The 15,293-nt window shown below is 51.1% G+C and overlaps 1 protein-coding gene across 2 annotated transcripts in view; it reads right to left on the bottom strand.

Annotated features, from left to right (window-relative positions):
* The window catches only part of CHST13 (carbohydrate sulfotransferase 13), a 29,105-nt gene extending 15,179 nt beyond the window's left edge, over positions 1-13,926 (bottom strand). Inside the window, exon 1 of one of the 2 annotated variants that reach the window (XM_053954165.1) lies at positions 13,805-13,926. In XM_053954165.1, coding sequence (XP_053810140.1) covers positions 13,805-13,898 — 94 coding nt within the window. In that variant the 5' untranslated portion in view covers positions 13,899-13,926. Of the gene's footprint in view, positions 1-13,459; positions 13,479-13,804 lie in introns of those variants that run through there. The other variant, XM_053954166.1, reaches the window with a different exon arrangement.
* Between the last annotated feature and the right edge of the window lie 1,367 nt (positions 13,927-15,293).

Genomic DNA, 15,293 nt, shown 5'->3' on the forward strand with positions numbered 1-15,293 from the left:
GGGGCTCGTGGGACTGGAATGCCTCTGACATGTTGCATTGGGAATGGAGAGGCAGCAGAGCTGCATCACCTCTCTGTCTGATATTGGGGCACTTGTCCACACAGTGCAGATTATTCACAGCACAGGCTCTCACACAGAAATCTGAGGGTTGACAGGCGTAGGGACAGCACAGAAGCCCCAGGCACATTAAATTAAACAAAAAACTGACATGGTTTCCAGCCTGCAAGAGGCAGATGGATGCTTCCTCAGTCTGGGGTTGCAGTGACCCATGCTCACGACTGTCACCTACCCACAACCACTTCCATGCTCAGTGACTCATGCCAGATGCAATAAATCCACAGACAGCAAACACGGGGTAGGGGCCAGCAGCATAAGGTGCCACTGGCACCAAGTCCCACCAGACTTCAGGTTTCTCCATCTGGATCCAGTTCAAGACAGACACATTGACTTTCATCAGAAAATGCCTCAGCCCAGTCTCTCAAGCGCTGTGGCAGCCTTTGTGGGGCAGGCCAAGAACGGCACAGATGCCTCCTGAACGGGTGCTGTGACACGCAGCCACCCTGCAGCTGACCTGACCCCCTCCCAGCCAAGGGCTCCTCATGGCTGTCCCCCTTGCCACCAAAGTTCAGTATCTTCTCTTTTAGCTGGAACATGTCCCAGCCATATCCCTTGCCAGGAATCACACCTGAAGAGAGCCTTCTGACAGGTCACACATGGGGCTGGCACTGCCATCACTAAAGAAACGTGACAACCAGACCTTATTTCACATCACCACTCCTTCCTCCACTGAAAGGATCCAGAAACTGCCTCTCCAAGGGGCAATTTCTCCATTCCCACTCCTCAGGATCTGCTGTGCCTTTGGCACAGTTCATGACTGGAAACAGGACTCTGGGTCACTGGGTGAGATCAGCCCCTGCCACAGCACAGCCTGCGTGTCCCACTCAGCACCACGTGGGATGTGGGATGGGAGGGAGGGAGGCAGAGATCCAGTGTTCAGAGCTACTTGTGTTTTGCTCCAAACCACTAAAAAAGAGAGATCTCTGCTGAAAGTGCTCCAAAGAAACACAGCAAGCACTGCTGACAATATAATCTCCACTGTCCATTTCTATTAATGCTCTTACAGGTTTAGCAGAAACTGGAAAGCTTGGAGCTGACTTTTCACTGCTCAAGGCATGCAAGAACTCCCAGATGAGCAAAGCCAGTGTGACCCTGTGTGCAGCCCCCATCAGCACCCTTTGGAGGGGCACTTGCCTGGCAAAAAAGACAATGGACTTGTGTGTGCTTTGCTCCTTGTGCCTGGCTGACAAACCCAGCCCAGAGAGCTTCACATTTGCAGTGCACACTCAGCATTCTGCAGCTAAGCCAGGCTGAGGGATGATCCAGCACTGAGGGGTTTGCAGCCAGCTCTGTCTCTCTGCCTTCCATCTGCTGTACACAAAGCTCAGGCAGCAGCCACAGAGGTGGCTCTGGGGTTTGAGGGGGTGTCATCTGATGGATGTCTTTTTAAGCTGCTACAAAAAGAACATTAAACTCCTGATGTGAGATGGGGTCAGAACATCCTGCACTAGTTTAGATTTCTACTGCATGTCACACATATTAGGCAGGAAAATAATTATCTTTCTAACTTTACTTTTTTGCCTTTCCTTTTTCATTTTTTTCTTCCCTAACAGGAGGCTGCTCAGCTTTTAACTGCCTGGAAGAGACCTCTGTAATCTGAAATCCATGGTCTGTCCAGGCTTTGGCCAGATGCCTTCTGTTTAGGGAGTGCTGGCTGTACTCAAGCCAGTGCAGGGACTGGCTGCCACTCATTCCAGAAGTGACTGTGATTCAGGGATCTGGCTTCTGGACATGCTTTAAAACCACTTGTGCATTACTCTTGATGTTCAAGATCCTGGAAAGTTTACTTAGGAAGAAGTTATTGCCATTGCCATTAGGAAGCTATTAAAATTACATGAAGAGCCTCCTTGTTTTCTACAAAGCTTCATGAAAGCTCTCTCCTCTTTTGTCTCCTGCTTTCTTGCACAGCTTACTTTGCCTTTATGTTTCTAAAGATAATTTGTTTTCATTTGTCACCAATGACACCTCTTGGACTATCACAGTGCCACCAGCCACACCCAGGCTCAGGGGCTGGCACAGCTGGGCCTTGCTTGTGTGGCTCCCTCCTCCCCAGAGGTGGGGATGGCTCAGGCTCTGTTTTTCAAGAAAGGCCCTCTTACTCCCATTTAGTCAAGTTGAGTCAAGGATCAGCCAGGGAAACTCTAATCAAGTGATGGAAAATGGTGACAGTTACAGGATTAGCTCATAATAAATCATGCAGAAAAGGAAAGAAGGAATCCAGCTGCTTCAAGGAGCTTGCCAAATGCCCCAGCATCATCTGTGGGGATCATATTAGGAATAGAGCCAATGGCAGCTGGTCTGGACACTCTGGCCCATTCAGTGCAGGGGCTCTTCCTAAACCTTCGTGTCTCCTCAGCAGCAGGAGGCTCTGGTCACCTGGTACCAGCCTGAGGCAAATGCCAGGAAGGTTTAATAGAAAGATCACAGGCTTTTTAGCTGGAGGAATGTATTTTGCTGGGGCAGTGTCCCTAGGTCTCTAATGTCACAAGGACTGCAATTAAGATCTTTATAGGAAACAGAAAATTAACAATATCCAGCAGGAACACAGCCTCTGTGAGCAAATAAAGTATTTGTGTGTAAGTACCATGCAATCTTCTGTTTCCAAATGGTTAATTCCTCCTATAAGCCAAGCTAGAAGCTTTCCAAGAGCAATTTCTCTTCCCCATTACGCCTGTCATTCTCCTGGCCCCAGTTGGCTGCTTGCATTTATAATTCAAGCCTGAACTGCCAGCATTTCCATTCCTTGTCAATAAACTCCTCCTCTGCAGCCTGCTGCCCAAAGGAACTGCAGAAGAAGGGCTTGCACCGGCAAACAACCCTTTGTCAGGGTGGACAGGGGCTGATTTTTCCCTGGGCAAGGCAGCACCAGAGATCCACTTCTCCCTAAAATCCCGCTCGTGTGGTGTCCGTACCCCTGCAGGCCCCCTTCTCTGGGCAGGCTCGGGCAGCCCACAGCTGCTCACACAGCACCACAGAGCTGCCAAGCCAAGAGACCATCTGGACCAGCCTGCTGCCTCCTGCTCAGCTGCTGAGGCCACGGCAGGCCAGCGTGCAGGGGACCAGGCTGGGCTTGCTCAAAACCTGCCCGCGCTCAGGTCTGGTTTGGGCAGATGTTGTTTGTGCCCTCTGCACACAGGCCACCTGCACAGGTACAACAAAGAGGAGTCTCTCTAATGTCAGATGGCTGCTGAACATGTCTCAAGCCATCTTCTCAGCTCTGTGCATCTGGGATTGATGAAAGCCTCAACAAGCTGATCTGAGAAAAAAATGCACGCTCAGCAAACTCTTCACAGTGCAGCACCTTGCACGCAGCCATCCCTCCCTGGCTTTGCTTCATGGCTCTCATCCCTCTGCTCCCAGCAGAGCCAGCTGAGGGGCTGTGTCCTGACTTTCTAAATGACACAGGTCATCAGCTGGTGAGACTCTGTGTCTCAAGATACACAACAAGAGGCTTTACAAAGAATTGAAGAGATGCATGAGTTCACGGAGGAGGAGAGGACTGAATTACAGCCTGCTGGAGACTTGGGAGAACCAGCTCTGAGAACCATCTCCGGCACATACGGTCCCACCACACGGCCCCTCGTGCCTGCTTCTGCTGCATTTAGTAATGACCCCTGCCTGAGGCCACCAAAGAGCCCTGTCTCCCCAGCCAGCACATTAGCAGAGGACACAAACATCTCCAGTGCCATCGCAGCTCTGGGGCACAACAGGTCCAGCATCACTGGTAGCTGCTTGTCTGAGTGGCTGTTGGATTTAACCCTTCCTGAGAGTGGCTGTTGGCTCTGGGGATATCCCTTTCCTTTTCACAGGGAGTGAGCAAGCTCCGATGGGGACCTCAGGAAGAAGGGAACTGGGAGGCTTGTGTCTACACCACCCAGCAGCAGCTGTGGGCTACTGATGCAAAACTCAGCAGCATAAATTCAGCCTTGTTTGGGTCTCACAGTGCCTGTGTCTGCTGTTCCTATTAAGCTAAAGGGAAATCAATCTCCCTGATACTGCCAGGAGTAAACTTGGAAGAGACCCAGCTGTGAATATGCTACCCCTGCACCCCTGCCAAAAGGAAGGGCCTGGCTCTGTAGATATGTGCAGGACTGAACTCGCTGCCTTCTCCTGCCATGGGGAAATCTGCCTGTGCAGAGACACTCCCGTGGCAGGCAGAGCCCCAGTCTCACAGGGCAACACAGTATAAATGGGAGCGGGGAGCTGCTGAGGAGCTTCTGACCTCCAACTAGTTTGTACTGATCTCTCAGGTCCCTGCTTTGAAGAAGGCCCTCTAGAACAGGCAAGGCAGCCCCAGGGACACTCACACTCAGCAGCTCCCAACAAACATCACCTTTGAACCTCACGTCGATATTACCCATCTTCCTGTGAGGTCAGTGAAGCAACATCTGGCCAGAGAGTAGGCTTGGGTTGGGTTCCACATTAGCAGTGAGGCTGCAAACTCACAAAGAGGGAGAGCACTGCAAGGGATGGCTCAAACCTGCTGCTGCTCCTCCCTGGAAGAGCTGGGAAAGCAGCCAGGAGATGGAGGGCTATAAATCAAGTGGCATTTACATGGAGAAGGAAAAGCTGTGAGCACGTTGTGACTGGAGGCCAGGACTCATGGCCTCAGCATCTCTCTGTACCACAGGAGATAAGCTGATGGGAAGGGACCTATGTGCCCTGTGTACTGCTGTGAAGATCCAAAACTTTAGTGGCACATCTCCTTGCACAAGTACCATGGGTAGAGATGCCAGCACCTGCCTATCTGCCATGGCCACCTTAGAGGCTTCCTCATCTGTCACTCGAGCCGCTGTGGAGGCAGCAACACCTTCAGAGACATTCTCTGGGGAGAAAACAGCTTCAAGTCCAGTTGGATGCTGCTCTGAGGGAGTCTATGAAAATTAAGTCCAATTGTGAAAAAGCTGGGTCTCACCAGAATCAGCTGCTTCCTCAGCACAGCAGGACTCAGCCCTGTGCTCAGCACTGTTTGTGTACATGGCCCTGTAACAGACTCACCCGAGCACAACACCACACACAAGCCTGGGGCACTGTGGTTTGCAGCATCTCACAGCTGCCAAAACAGCTTCACGGTGTGACACCACCCGAGGGTTCAGTGACCAGGGCTGCAGCACTGCTGGGAGCTCTGAACACCTTTGCCATTCCTTGCTCCAATGTATCGTGGATTACTGGCAAGGTGAAGGGGAGGTGGGACGTGCTGATAGACAGGGAGGCAAGCAGGACCCCAAAGAGCCAGGCCAGGGCTGTCTACAGGGCTGGGGATGGCTGGTGCTTGGAGAGCCAGCCCTGCTGTGGGTCAGGAAGCTCTCATCACAGCACAGGGAAGGACCTGAGGTGGCATGGGACAGCATGTTGAACTGGGACAGAAAAATCAGCAGACCCTGAATCCACACACACTCACACCCTCAAAACCAAGTTCACGACCATTTTCAACATCCTCTCAGCAGAGCTGCCAGAGGATGTGGGTTATGTGGGTTATATGGCCAGGCTTTCCTGCACTGGTAGATAGACGAGCCACCTCAGCTGAGGGTGTAGCTGCAGAACCCAAGGGTGGTGGAGCTGCTACAGTCCTAACCAGAGAGGAGAAACCCTGCTTCCTTCTCCCAGGAAAAACCAACTCCAAGCCCTTCCCAGCCAAATTCCCATCAGTCTGCCTGCCCATAAATTTACAACTATTTATTTAGTCGAAGCTCATCCAAATATTAAGAGCTTAGGGGCACTGTGGGAAAACAGGAGCAGGCAGAGTAGGCAGCCTGCTCCTCCAACAGGCTGCAGGAATTTCCCACTGGCTGGTTCAAGGCTGGACACCTCCATGCCCTGAAGCTAAATGTGTTCAGAGCCATGCCAGCAAGTTAAAGGCAGTGGACTTGTGCAAGGATCTCTGAGGCAAGGATCACCAAGGCTAGAAACAAACCTGAGGCAGATCTTTGCCTCTGAGACTTCCAAAGGTGGGAAGTGGAAAAGGTTACAAGGCAGGGACCTTCAAAAAGCCTACAGACCCCAGATATCCCAGTAAGGGCTGCTGTAAATGGTTTGGGAAAAAATGAAACTTGCTCAGTAGCATTCAAAAGAAATGCTGGAAGAGAACTCAGCTTCCCTCTCACTTGCCCTCTTCCTGTCCACCAGAAGCCAGCATAAAGATGTCCCCACAACTGGCAGGTCAGAAGGACAGCACCAGGTCCAAGATGGAGCTCTGATGGCATGACTGTGGCCCTGATCCCATGTGGTGCCCTCACACAGCCTTTCATCGGCTTTTCAGACTGAAAATCCATATTTTAGGCAGCTGCCCAGGACGAGTCACAGCAATGTGGGGGTGATGCCGAGACCAATTTGCCAAGGGCAGGGGAGCGTGTGTGCACAGGGCAGCGTGTGTGTGTTTGCTTTTTGCAATCACTGTCCTGTCTGAGGAGCTCAGACTGAAAACACGCTCAGGGTACTACTGAGCTCTGACAGATCCAGCCCACCAAGAGGGGAGCAGAGATTTGTGGGTTGTGAAGTGGTGGGGTGACAGTTCAGGATGTCAGCCATTGCACGTTCCTCTGCCACTGGGTGTCCTGGGCTTGCTCAGCTCTGTGCAGAGGGGCACTGGCACTGGTGGCTGCTGGAACCACCCCTGCTGCCTCCTGCAGAGGTGCCAGTGCCTGGCTGGTGCTGCTGCAGCCCCTGTTTGCTGAGCAGCCAGCACACCACGGCTCCTGACAGCACGAGCCCTGCAGTGGCAATGTGGGTATCATTTGTGTACAGGATCCAAGTCACACAGAGCCATTGCTCACACTGTGTCCTCTGGCTCCCCTTCCCCTCCCTGTCCCCACGAGGGACACACTGGGTGTCCCTCAGAGCATCACACTCTGCTTCCAACACAATGAATGAGGCATCATCTCTGCTCCCCAGCTCATTAAACTGTAACAGAAACAAATCCAGCCCCATGGCCCAGTGCTACCTCCTACGCTGGGTGATCTCCTGTGAAGGACGTGCAGGAACACTTTACCCAAGCAGTGGCTGCCCAGCTCCTGGGGATACAGGGAAACTTTCTTCTCACCTTTGCCCTTTAACTTAGATTGAAATTTTGGCTTCCCAGTGGAAGGTACAGGCAATTGGAAAATAGAGAACAGAGCAAGAAGAGACATTTGGGAGTCAAACCAAATTTATCAGAACTCTAGAAGTTACTTTAATGGGTAGTTTACTAGAATGACATGGGGCACAAACCTGCAACAGCAAAAACTGGCATAGCTGGAATAAATCACACCAGCCAGCCATGAAGCAAGGATCCCACCATCTGGAAATGAGCATCAGGGATGGGGGACAACCTCACAGGGCAGCAGCATATATAGGGGGCATTTAGCATCCAGCCTTGCTGGGAGGATTTTACCGCCAAGGGGGGAAGTAAAGAAGGGAAGGGAAAAAATAAAATATCTATGTGAATCAGTGGGGAAATTTCAGAGAGCTTGTGGTTGAATACAGACCTGTCCCACAGCTGCAGATCCAGACAGGAGACAGAGACAGGGTGTCCCAGTTTACAGCACTGCAAGCTCTGCAGGTACAAGTACATGTATGGGACAGAACAGACTGGTCTAAACTGGGCAGCAAAGCTTGGGAATGTGGGGTTCAAATCCCCATTGACATCAGTCACTCCCCTCCATCCATGACAAATTTTACTTGGGGAAGAAAGTACCTCTAGCTCCTAGGGTAGGTCCATTGTCCCTGTTTTCACTCTCAGTGCAAACTGTGCCATGCAGGCAGGACCAAGGCACAATGGTGTTAAACCCAGGACTTTCAGGCCACCAGAGCTCCTCAGTGACATGTTTCCCCCTTGTCTGACTGCTAGTAGTCCTTAACTGCCTTTGAACAAGGAAAGTTTTGGGCTTTTGTCCAGCTGTGCCTCAAAGGCTCAAAGTGAAAAATCCCCCCTTGGCCCCTCAGAACTATTTGGGGAGCTAAGCTCTTCTTTGGGTACTCAGCTCCAAGGGGCAGTACTGGGAGTTAAGTGCCTAATGCCTTTGTAGTTTCTTTTGGCTTCTGATATAGAGTCCTGGGAAAGACAGCTGTGTTTGCACTGGAATTAAGATGGAGGGTTTGTCATGCTCTCTGTTCAGATGCTTGCAGGAACCAAGGACCAAGAAATAAACTCAGCGCATAAAAAATCCCAAACCCCTCAGGAGAGCCCTGACCCCTGCACAAGCACTCATCTGCCAGCCTTGGACCTCACTGCCCTGCACCAGCACAGGCAAAGCCCTCCTGGTGCTGTTTTTGTGGAATTCTTAATGCAGCACATTGGAGTTTTGTGTGTGGGGACAAAATGCAGGTGCATGTGCTGCCAGACAGAAACAGCCAGGCTGAGATGCCAGAGGAACGTGGGGCCAGGAGAGGCTGGATGCAGGCAGCAGAGCCACTGGGACACGAATTTCTCCTGCAGGGACAGAGTTAACTCCGGGTGTGCTGAGCTCACTTCTTTCCCCTCCAAAACCTCTTGCATGTATCAGAGATTCTCAGGAAACTGTATAAAGCCAAGAAGGACTAGAGAAAGCATTCCTCATGAAAAGCCCAGGAAAAGCTCAGGAGCAGATGGGCTTCATTACTGTCCTGCTCTCAGCACTGGACTGTGTGGATTTTTCTACTCCAACAGGTCATGGATAGAGTCTTCATGTCTTTTCCAAAAACAACAGATCTGAGGGTGCCCAGCCTGTGTTTGCCAACATCTTGGCTGGCAAATGTTACTGCACTTCAAATACTGGCTCCTCAAAAGGAAGGGGCTGCATTCTGGGCATCATGATACTACGACTGGGAAAATGAGTCGGGAAAAACTGCCCCGTGACAAACGAAAAGAAAAAAAAGAAAAAAAAAAAAAAGGAAAAGAAAAAAGAAAAGAAAAGAAAAGAAAAGAAAAGAAAAGAAAAGAAAAGAAAAGAAAAGAAAAGAAAAGAAAAGAAAAGAAAAGAAAAGAAAAGAAAAGAAAAGAAAAGAAAAGAAAAGAAAAGAAAAAAAGAAAAGAAAAGAAAAGAAAAGAAAAGAAAAGAAAAGAAAAGAAAAGAAAAGAAAAGAAAAGAAAAGAAAAGAAAAGAGGTCAGCATCATCCGAGGGTGGCTTGATTTGTCATCCCTGCCTGTGCTTGCAGCCTTAGCCAGGGTAAAAGCAGCATCTCCTCCGTTATCTGGAAGGCTGAGGCATGTGTCAGCCAGCTGCAGGCACAACCCAGGCTCAGAGCATTTGCTGGCCAAACTGCTCACACGTCCCAAGGCAGTGGCTGAATTTCAGCCTCCAAATACCTTTAAACAATGGGGAGGAACTGAGGACTAAAATAGGCTCTTTCCTGTTCTGAAAAAAATATCCCTGATTTTCAAAGGTCTGCTAATATTTAAGTGTGTATTTACCTCCATTCATGTCAGGTCTAGGTGCAGTTGTAGGTTCCAGGACTAGAGCTCTGTGGGTCAAATCACTAATCAACTCTGTAATCTCTGTAATAATCTGTATCCCTCTGAAGGGACCAGTCTTTAGGCATAGAGATGGAGCCAACTAGGATCAATAAATTTGGAACAATGAGAAGCAAGAGTTTCTCCAAGATCTGCTGGTCCTGAAGGGTGTTGGGCTGGGCAATTGAAACCAGCTGAGAACTGGCAGAGAATGGTGGCAGTGGTGTCTCCCATATCCACCTTGGCACATCAGAGGGCTAAGAAACACACAAAGATGGTGAGGCAGTTTCCTACCTGTGATACCTGCTACAAGTGTTGATGTGGCTTCTGGCATTGCTGCTCATCCTCCTGCAACACCCCAACCCTTCTCTCTCAGGCTGGTGAAGGGGCTGGAGAAGGCTTTGCCCTATCAGAGCTCAGAGGAGATCCAACTGGTTGATACAGGAGCAGATAAGGATGGAGACAGGACTCTCACTGCTTTCTCACTTGGAAAGCTTTCTGGAATAGGATCACAACCCTGGCACTTCTGGTATCTCTTGTTATGAAAGAGTCAGACCAAAGGCTGAGTACATCTCACTTGCAAGGCCCCACGAGGTCCAACAGCTTGTGCTGACAGCAGGTTGTGAAACAATATGGGAAGTGCAGAAGCCAGCACTGAGCAAGTGCTGCTAAAAAGACCTAAGAAAAAACAGCTGGATGCTGCAAACGGACAGAACCAGAGCAGAGATAAAGGAGCGCTTTGAGATTGACAGCTTTTCCTTCTTTCTTATTGGAGAAAATCTGCCAGCTCTCCAGATGTCAGTACAGTTTGCCTACTCACATTTGCTCCAAAGACATACCATTGGTGTGGCCCCACAGTACTGCCCTGCAGAAACCTCAGACCAGATGAACATAAGGCCTTAGGACCTGCCACTCACCTCCCTCTACCTCCTTCACATGTTCCCCTTCCCTCTATCCCACATCTGTCCTACCAGAGTCATCTCACCTCCCCCACTGTTGCTAAAATCAGTGTGGTCCCCCTGAGAACAGCAGTGACCAAAGCTCTGATGCAGACAAGGAATGGCAGCCTCCAGTATCTCCTGCTGTGCCAGCCTAGATGTGCTGCCAGCAGAGTGAGATGAAATACCAGCTGTGTATGCTCACCTCCATGCAGAAAGGCACAGCGTGCACGAGTCAGCACAGCTGATGGTGTGCTGCTCCTGCCGGGAACAGCAGAGGAACATCAGCTCAGACCATGGATGATAATCTTGCCGAGGCCAGACAGGATCTCCTGGATGGCTGTGGGATGACACCAGTACAGCCAAGGTCTCCTGGTGGCCCTCATCACCCCCTGAGCCCAGCTGAGATGGCATGAGGCTTGCCTGGGAGCTGCGCGCACTTGCCCACACCACCAGCCCAGGTGCAGGAGGTGCTGAAAGGTGACTGCTGCAGGTAAACCCCGGAACTACCCACTGTGGCATGGTGTGGAAGGTCCAGGGCCGGTGTGCTCAGCACAAAAACACCTTCCTGCAATGCAGATGTCCTCCCCTTGGCCATGCACCTGTGAGCCTGGAGCGGGACAGCTGATGGCCAACAGGACAGACAGGTCAGCACCGACTTGAAGCAAGCAGGGGACAGTCCATGGCACAGCTCCACCCCAGGGCCAGGGGAGTGCTGGGCCTGCAGACCCCGTGTCTGCTCACCAGTACAGCCAGCAGGAAGGAAAGGCAACAAAAAACCACCAGGGCCACAAAGTAAAGGCACACTCAAGCACACAAGCCCACTTCCCTGTGGAGCACCAAGACCTGTCCCACCCCTCTGGCAAACACACTGAGCCCATTCCTGCCTCCAGAAGGTACAACAGGGAATTCTGCCACTGCTTGCAGTACAGACGAATTCAGCCCACCACCAAAATCACCAACTCAGCAGCATTTAGGAGCAGAGTTATTTCAGCACAGGCTGGTGTGTGGGTGTTCCTGAGGCAGAACAAGAAAGCCTTATTCCAGCCCAGCCATGGAGCTCAGCACAAACCACTTCATGCACAACTGTCCAGATGCAGCTGTAAGTAGGCAACACAACCAGAGTGGTTAATTCCTGCTCCCTGAGCTGAGTGAGCCCTTAGCACTTCAAGCTTAAAGGTTTGTATCATCATTTTTCCCATTCCTTGTCCTGGTCACAGGAAGGTTTGGTCTCTCTGTACCATTAGCAAGGATTAATTCAGCATGTTCCATGTAATGGACTGTGGGTAGCCCAGGGAAGGCAACCTGCTCAATCCTGCTAACGATGGAGAAAGGATCTGACTGCTCCTGGGGGAAACTCAAAGCATTGCTTCTTTTTTTTTTCTAGCATTTTTCTTCGTTACTGTATAAAAACTAAATGACACCAGACAACTAGAACTCCAAATAACCCCATAGCAGACATCACTTTAAAGATGACATTTTTGTTTGCAAATTGTTTACCTATTATTGTAACTTATAACTTCTGAAATTCAAGCAATTGGCCTCAGTTTGTTTTCCTTTGGGATAAAAAATGAAGCAATCTGTAGCTTGCTTCCTTTCTGTATATGGTAATGACCTTTCCTCTGCTGGTGTTTCTCACTGATCTGAAGAGGAAAGGAAAAACTGTAAACTGAAAAATAATAAGGGAAAGAAATGTCACACAAATGAAGGCTGGACTCAGGGAGACAACTGTGTGGCTAGAAAATAAGCTGTTGTTGGAGAATATTCTAACTCACCTCTTTATTGAACCGAAAGGGGCAAATCTGCAGAGGGTATCCACATCCTCACAAATGGGTTCCCACGGAGTGACAAACATTACTTGGTTCCAGCAGTTGGAGATCCCTGCCTCAGACCTATCAGCATCTACGGGAACTTTCAAAAATCACACTTGCCCCATGTGAAAGAAGAGATTTGCAGGGCATTGCATTAGCATTCCAGACCCAAATTCCCTGCAGGGCCTCGTGAGACTCCACCACCATTGCCATCACCTGGTTTGCTCTGACCTCGCAGGAGCTCTGTGTGAAACTGGGTTGAGATCAGGTAAGGAATTAAAGTCAACTAAGCACAGAAAGTTCTGCTGACTCAGACCAGCAGAATCTTTTTTGAAAACCAGAGCCCTGAAAAGAGAGATGTTTTCCAGTCAGATGCTAGAAAGCATATCCAGTGTAAAACACAATCGTCTCTTCATTAGCACCCCTGGAGATTAAAGCTGATTCAGTGATGCACTTTTTACTGAGCAGTCCCAATACTAAAATAAGATGCATAAATCATTTCCGTAAGAAAAGAAAAAGTTACTAAGGAATACAATACTGATTATGGTCTTCTGGGATTTCTGAATTCATCTGACAAGCTTCACATGCTTGTCTAGAAATAACAAATGCTTGCTCAAAACCCAACTCCTTTTCAATCTTACTCAGCCAACAAGTTACGCCTTTTTTATTTTTAGGGAAAAAACACATTAAATTGATAGAGCAGCCCCTATAAAAGGAAAATTACATTTCATTTAGTCTCACTGATAAAATTCTATTAACGTTTCAGTCAAGTCAGTCTTCTGAATTTAAAGATGTAACTCTAAAGGCCCCATTGATGGATTGCTGCTGTAGTCAGAAAACATTAGTACATTGTTAAAACGGTAGGAATTACCCAAAAACGTCTCGTAGGAGAGAGGAACTAATTTCCCCAAAGGAGCAGAAAAGACAGGGAAATAAATTATCCCCCCAGTACAAAACGGTTCAGATTTTAGTTCAGAATTGTTTCCCAACTTGCGAGAAATTTCTAAGAGCACACATTAGATAAGTCCCTTGGGCCATTCAGACAGACTCCCAGGAATTTTCGTGACCGCGGGTATGAATAGGCACTTGCGGGACAGAGCAGCTCCCCTCTCCCGTCCCGACCCCGGCACAGCCTCGGGAGGGCTGCACGAAGCCGTGCACAGTTCCGTGATCGCACAAAGCTCACCAACAGTTTCATGCCCCGCAGGGACTCCGAACAGGACAGCGACCCGAGAGAAGGCGGCTTTGGAAAGGAGACGCGGGTGTCAGCGCGGAGCGGCGGCGCCGGGACGGGAACGCCGCTCACGCCGCGGGCGAGCGCAGCGGCGAAGTTCGATGGGCTCAGCCGAGCGATGGGCGATCGCCGGCGACTGCACCGGCGGACACAACTTCAGCTCGCCGGGGACCGGCCGACACCCGAGGGGCTCCGGGAGCAGGGAAGGGGCTGCCCGCCGTGCCCCGCTCCCCTCTCCGCCCGCCCGCGACCGCGACCGCCGGGGACCCTCCTGGAGCGCGGCGCCCGCGGACCCACCTGGGCTGAGGCTGCTCTGGAAGTAGAAGAGGACGAGCAGGAGCGAGCCGAGGCCGGCGGCCAGCGCCAGCCGCGGCGCCCGGCTCCGCCGCATCCTCGGCCGCGGCTGGCGGCGCAGCGCAGCGCCCGCGGCCCCGGCCCGGCCCGCCGAGCCCCGCCGAGCCCCGCCGGGCGCCGCCGCCGCCCCGCCCCGCGCCCGCGGCCCCGCGCCCGCCCGCAGGAAGTGACACGGGGCGGCTCAGCCGCCGCCACGGGAACTTCGCCCCCCGAGAGCCCCGCGGCGCCGGCAGCGGCTCGGCCCGGCCAGCCCCGCCGCGGGGCCGGGGGGGTTTCCTCGCCCGCTGCCGTGTCCGCGCCCTGCCAGCGCTCCGGAGTGCGCACTTCCCTGCTCTGGGACTCCCCGAGGGGAAAAGGGAGTCGCTGATGTGGTGGCAGGGTCGGGAGTTTCCTGATCACTTTCCTCTGCACGGTCAGTACTTCGGAAGTCTCACAAAGTTTCGTGGCCTTAAAATACACGTGGCCTTAAAATACACCTCTTCCTTTTTTTTTTTTTTTTAATATTCTGTTGGCTACCCCCGGCCCTGCAGTCTTTTACTGAAAGCAATAATGCTTCTGACTAATTCCACCTCAAGCAATAAATTTCTGTAGGAGGACATAATTTTCTATTACTCACGGCATGCTTTTGGAAAGTGAGAGCACAAAGTTCTCTTAACTGCATCTTCTATCCCCCAGGCTCCGCAATCACAGGCAGAACCAGCCCAGAGCTTTTGTTGCCCCAGTTTTGAAATAGCAGCAATGCTTTTCACCCAGCTCTGTAAAACACTCGAGATCTACTCAAAGGCCACCTGCCAAATTAGCCAGACCAAGAGCTGGATTCTACTGACAACACCCATTCACTGCTTCCCTTCAACCCCAGCACACTTAGCTTTAAGAAAAAGAGGACAGCTCAAGGAGGAGCCACAGGGAATGACAAAGAAAGCCTGGGTAAGTGCACATGCTGGGCTTCATTCTACCCTCATTTAGGGCAGAGGAAACCAGGAGGAGAATCTCACTGTAGTGAAGGAAGCTGGAATGAATAAAAACACACGCAGCATCTTGCAGGCTGTGTTGGGCTATGACCATGGAATTAAACAGCTCTTTGATGATCCTGTTGGATGGTCTAGAGAGGGGTAACAGAAATGAGACCACAACTGGGACCCCAACACCCCTCCTTGCAAGGGCACACCAGTGTGAGCAGTAACCAGCTGGAAGGAACCTCGGCAGCAGAGCCCTGTGCCTGGTGGATCCCTGAGGGAGGGACTGTGACCCCAAGCACCGGGGAGCAAGAGACAGTGCTGGGGAGCGCTGCTGGTGGCAATGGCTGTGCACATGCAGCCTGCTCTCTGTTGCAAATGGTGCAGTAGTTTTGGCCCCTTGATGAGTATGGAAAGACTTGGGGTTTGCCTCACATGTAAAGATGGGCTGGTAGACCTCAGGGCAGCAAAAGGGA

Source organism: Vidua chalybeata, chromosome 12 (assembly GCF_026979565.1).
Source record: "Vidua chalybeata isolate OUT-0048 chromosome 12, bVidCha1 merged haplotype, whole genome shotgun sequence".
NCBI classification, from domain to species: Eukaryota; Metazoa; Chordata; class Aves; order Passeriformes; family Viduidae; genus Vidua; species Vidua chalybeata.